The 5928-nt window shown below is 31.5% G+C and overlaps 1 protein-coding gene across 1 annotated transcript; it reads left to right on the plus strand.

Moving 5' to 3' along the window:
- Nucleotides 1-2003: 2003 nt before the first annotated feature.
- On the plus strand, nucleotides 2004-5694 carry LOC132742518 (multiple inositol polyphosphate phosphatase 1-like). The gene is made up of 4 exons (XM_060730955.1): nucleotides 2004-3118; nucleotides 3629-3753; nucleotides 4509-4648; nucleotides 5214-5694. Exons 1-4 carry the CDS (start codon nucleotides 2413-2415, stop codon nucleotides 5692-5694), a joined length of 1452 nt encoding a protein of 483 aa, XP_060586938.1. The 5' UTR covers nucleotides 2004-2412.
- Nucleotides 5695-5928: the final 234 nt, after the last annotated feature.

Below are 5928 nucleotides of genomic sequence, written 5' to 3' on the forward strand. Positions count from 1 at the left end.
AATGGCTCAATCTCGTTAATACAAGAAAGCTGTATCTTGATAAATATTTCTATGAACGTCCAAGTGCTTTAAAATTTGAAAAATTAATGAACCATAGTAATAAAGATATCATTTTGAAACTTGCCATAATTGCAAAAATATTATGTTATCATTTAAATAATGTTAGCTTATTAGATTTATGTCTTTTCTCTTTGTTTTTTTCTCGCAATGATTTTTGATTTTTCTCTCTCATCCTCCATCATCAGTCAATTATTACTGTAATTTTATTACATTATGGAGTTGTATGACTATTTATAATTTGCCATTTTGTAGTATTTTGTTTTTATTGCCATTTTGTATTATTTTGTATGTATGTACTGTTTTATGTTGTCACATGCCCATATGGGCCCTGACGTATTCAAATAAACCTTGAAACCTTGAAACCTACGCAGTGATCTCCCCTTATCAGTACAGAGATCTCTGCCATCACAAACATGAAATATCAATATTTTGATATTTTATATTTTTTAGCTTTTTAATTTATTTTTTATTATTTTGTATACTATTGATATTTTTTTGATAAAATATAGCGGACTTAGGTGCGAGAAGTTAAAAATAAAACAGAACGTTAGATTTTCCATGGGAACTGTACTGTAAATATTTTTACCTGCAGCCATACTGTAGACAAATGCATGAGATATCAGAAAATGTATTATTTTCCTGATTTTGATATCTGGTTAATAAGTTTTACTTGGTTTAGCAGGAACGCGTGATATTTTAACTGGCTAGGAAGTTGCCTATCTCTGTTATCTCTGTCTCTGATTTTTACCAATCTCCTACGCAGTGATCTCCCCTTATCAGTACAGAGATCTCTGCCATCACAAACATTGAAATATCCAAATTTGGATATTTATATTTTTTAGCTTTTTAATTTATTTTTCATTATTTTGTGTACTTTTGATAATTTTTTGTTAAAATATAACGGACGTAGGTACAAAAAGTTAAAAATAAAACAGAAAGAGAAAAATAACGGTCGATATTTACATTTGAATTTCGACGTTACGTCATGTGACTTTCATCATCATATGACGTCGGTGAAGACAGTGATTACAATACTGCCAAGGGAGGTTGTCACTGTGAGGAGTTTTGTAATTGCATGGTATTGTCGCGCTGAAGGTTCTAAGGTAACCACTCTCTGTACAAATCTGCGGGTGTTCAGAATTATAAAATTAACAACACTGTATCTTCAAAGGTTGAGTTCTGCTCGAGCCGGTGCTAGACAGCTTACATATACCACTATCGACCACGAACAGACTCAATCAAACATAGCCATCAACATTTTCAATTGTGCAGTGTCTGGTGGTCTTTGAGCTTTCCATTTATTAAATAATCTATTTGACAGAGAATGTTCAATTGCTACAATATACAGTGTTTATATTTCAACATTTTGAATCCTTGCAAAGATATTCTTTAATGAATTGCCAAACTGCTGAGACTGATATCCCTATGGAATCACTAAAATTTAGGATTTGTTTTTAAATCTAATGTAAAAAAGTAACTTAATTTGTAAGTAGATTTATTTATTAAAACTAATAAACATTGACAAAAGTAAGCACAAATATAGCATATTTAAGCGCATTATGCTCAGATGTATTGAAAGAAATCAGGTGAAGACTGAGGGACCTATTCGAAAAAAGTAATAGTCATTAGATAATCAATGCGAGTCAATATGCTTTATGTTGTTTCCTTTTGTTTTGTTTTTGCCTCTCTTTCCCTGTTGCTCGTTTTCGAGCATTGCCCAAGATCACGTCAAAATAGAATGACAAAATTATTCATCATTTAGCATTTTCCTTTGATAGTACTGCCTACAGAAAAGTTAATCACATTGAAGCGGCTCAGCTCTTTCGAAAGTATATCTAATGACTTTTGTTAAAAAAGATTGCATCATATATTAAAGGATGAATTGTTGTAACGTTCGATATATATTTTTTCAATTACACAATTATTTCATTAAATGAATTTATGCAATTAAATTTATGTTGTAATTTAAAATGATAAAATGTGTCAAGGTTATCATCAGTGTTAAAAGTATGTATCATCAGTGTTTAAATACGGGCAAAACAAAACAGTGGTCTGACTTCAATCTAACAACTGACGATTTCTTTGGTATGAATATTTGCTCTACGATTGAAATGTAATGTCGTTTCATAGTATTTCAAAAATGTGCCGGTTTGTATTGTTTACGCCCCCCCCCCATTCACATTACGAGCAGCAAAAAGTAAGATTATGTTATGAAAAATATCTCAATGAGTGTAATTATCATGTTAACTTCTATTGTTCAAAGAAATAAGTGGAACGCTTTTCTAAAATTAACTTCTGTTCTGAAAATTTGATTATTTTGTCCTTAGTTTGTGCTTTATTTGCAAAATAGAAATGCGGCTGCTAAAGGTTATAGGGTTACTAATTTATTTTGAGTTTAGTCAATGTGACCGTCGATGGGATGTTTTCTCCACAAAAACTCTTTACGAGTGGGCAAATGATGTTCAAATGCCAGTTCGGAACAAACACAATGAATTAAATGTTGATGGCACTTTGTGCAAAGCGATACACGTGAATATGGTTGTAAGACACGGAGCTCGAAACCCTACCTTGAAAAATATGAAATACATTAAGGCTCTGCACGAAAAGATAGTAAAGGCAAAAGATCCAACAGCGTTTCCAGAACTAGACAATTGGAAATTTCGGTATGATACAGATAGAGAAGGGGAGCTTGTCAGCAAAGGGATAACTGAACAGAATGACTTAGGAGCTAGAACGGGTGCCAGGTTCCATCATTTGTTTGACAAAAATGGGAAATATGTTAAGTTTGTGTCCTCAAGAAAATCACGAACGAAAGATAGTGCAAGACATTTTCACGGCGGACTGTCGGAATATATGACAAACAAAATACCAAGTTTTGATAACGAGGTCAACAATGCAACAATGAGGTTTTATGACGGATGTTATAACTATGAACATCAAGTAGAGGACAATGTTACTCAGTTTGAACAATTTCATAAGTTTTCAAAAACGCCACAGTTCATAAACATAGCAAAATCATTAAAAAGTAAACTAAAGGCTCCATTTTCCTTTACTGAAGGTAGGTAGATAATAAATACTTGCTGGAGTTTGAATCCCCCTTATTTCTTTATCCAGTCAATTGAACATTCTTTAATATATTAATTTCATTTCATTTATTTGATTTCGTTTTATTTATTGCATATCATTAATAATTGAATTGTAAAACAGTTCTGTTTTTAAAAGCAAAGACGTTTTACATTCAAAAGTATATCGTGTGTGTGTTAAATGAAAGTTTATCACAGTCGCTTTACATTAGCTTATAAACATAATTTATATAACGAGAGAGATATTTTTATGTCAAATATTGTTATACTTTATTGCCTTATATATTATGTTGTATCTACTTACGAATACATGTTACGTTCAGTGTTCTGTAATTAAATTCGTGTTTATTCATAAAGGCATTTATATTTTGTATCATTAAAAATCGTGATATTTAATCTTTAATGCACATTGTATATACTTTTCTAAGACAAATTTCTTTTATGCCTTTTTTAATAAAAAATGCATGCAACTATTATTTTATCAGATGACGTCTACCAGATTTACGAGTTATGTGCTTATGAAAGCTACATATTCAATGACAACATGACGTGGTGTAAGCTGCTTACAGATGAAGATAGAATATTACTTGAGTATGGACAAGATATTGAGGTACGTTCATTATGCACTTTTAACTTCTAATTGGGACGACAGCTGAATTCGTGAAGGAATGGACCATAAAAACTATAAAGTTGGCAAACATTGGACAATGAATGTTTAATGCCGTTATCTTAATCATTATAATTCAGTGATATACGTGTAGTTTTTATTATATTCTAGTTTATATTATATTCTAACATGACCCGCATTTCCCCAATTGAACATATATGAACCGAAAGTGTGTGTTATTATGCTATAAAATCACTGTTTAGACATGTTACGTAATCATTGTTCACTAAAAATGTGACGCGCTGACAATAAGTACGGAAACAAATCAGGCGCAAGGCGCAATTTAGCTTAATATCAGTTTCGTATACACGTAAACAATACTGAAATATACAACGTGTTTGTTTGTTTAAACCTTTTTCTTTATTAAACAACATCTTAACTCTCGTTAGTAATAATAATAATGATGATGATGATGATGATGCTGCTGCTGCTTCTGCTGCTGCTGCTGCTGCTGCTGCTGCTACTGCTACTACTACTACTACTACTAATAATAATAATAGTTTCGTACGTCATCATGCGAGGACATGGTTGCAAACGGAGTAAGGCTATTATTTTTGTATAATTTTCCCTTTTTTTAGTAATAAGATCTCTATCATTTTTGCCTTGCATAATCAAAGCCATCTATTATCAAAGCACATGTCAACGTGTACAGTATATGAGCAACGTCGTTATACTACCCAAGATATGTTATATTTCAGAAATACTACAAATTGTCCTACGGGCATCCAATAAACTCACAAATGGCGTGTCCACTTGTTAAAGATATGTTCGATACAATGGACAAAGCAATGAATAGCAGCTGGGATTATGAAAATCTTGGAGATATGAACAATACTGAGTAAGCTCATCATTCTAAGATACAGAAATTATCAGACGTTACACCAGTGTATAGTCGATTTTGGATATTCTATTACAAATTTTCAAGTGCGAGACTAAGTCTAAAACATACTAATTGAAACAATATTGTATCAGCATGAAATACTAACTAAGATATGTTTTAATGTCTGCATTGCGATAATAATTTATAACATAATCTGCATTGTAGCTTTGTACAGTCGGTTATAGGTATACTATCACATAATTAGCAAAACGTATGAAAATATGATGGAAAATGCTTTACATGATATCTAAACAACTTTATTTTACTAGTATTTAAAATATCAACAATATTGACATTTACAGTACTCGATATACAAAGATTTTCAATGTATTTCCTGGATAATGACTTACTTTTGAACCTTACTGTAAACCAGATGAAGATTTTCCAAATTCATTTTGCACTCAAGTAGTTTATATCATTTTCGATTGCTTGAAAGTGAAAATGTTAAAATTTATTATATACACCTATAAAGTTTATTTCAAATTTATGTCTTTCATAATTACTTAATTCATTTTATTTTCAGTTATCTAGCAGCGAAGTTTCAGTTTGGGCACTCAGAAACAATAGTCCCCCTTATGACGGCACTTGGTCTGTACAAGGACAACACGCCACTTCTTGCCACCAACTTTAACACTATGTCGGGACGAAAATTTCGGACAAGCAATATAGACCCGTATACTTCAAATTTAGCATTTGTTATTTACGCATGTGACAATGTGATGCAAACTTATGCAACTGAGAGAGGGAGTAGAGAATTTGTGGTGAAGTTGTTTGTAAATGCAAAAGAGGTGAATATTCCTTCATGTGGCGATTTGCCGTGCTATTACGGTGTAGTCAAGCGGAAATACAATGATTACATTAATAAATGTAATATAAAAGAAATTTGTGGAATTAGACCAGACGATAACGTGGACTCACAAGGAAACATAGCCAGTACACTTTCTGTATATAGCATTACAGGACAGCTACTGACAATACTTTTGTTTCTGTTACCATTTATCTGAATAAATCAAATAGGCACATTAAATAGAAATACTAAGACAAATTCATAGAGCACATACAGACAGGCAAGTCTTCCAAAATGTGAACTTGTTGAATAAAGAAATTCAAAAACATATCACGCAATATAAACCACTAAGTTTTTTTTTCATTTACATTATTATTTGTATATATCCATACAAAATATCTTATATATATATGTAAGTGTGTCTAATTTGTAACATACTATCATAATGAAA

This window comes from Ruditapes philippinarum, unplaced genomic scaffold (genome assembly GCF_026571515.1).
Source record: "Ruditapes philippinarum isolate M1 unplaced genomic scaffold, ASM2657151v2 ctg10772_1_1_1_1, whole genome shotgun sequence".
Taxonomy (NCBI): Eukaryota; Metazoa; Mollusca; class Bivalvia; order Venerida; family Veneridae; genus Ruditapes; species Ruditapes philippinarum.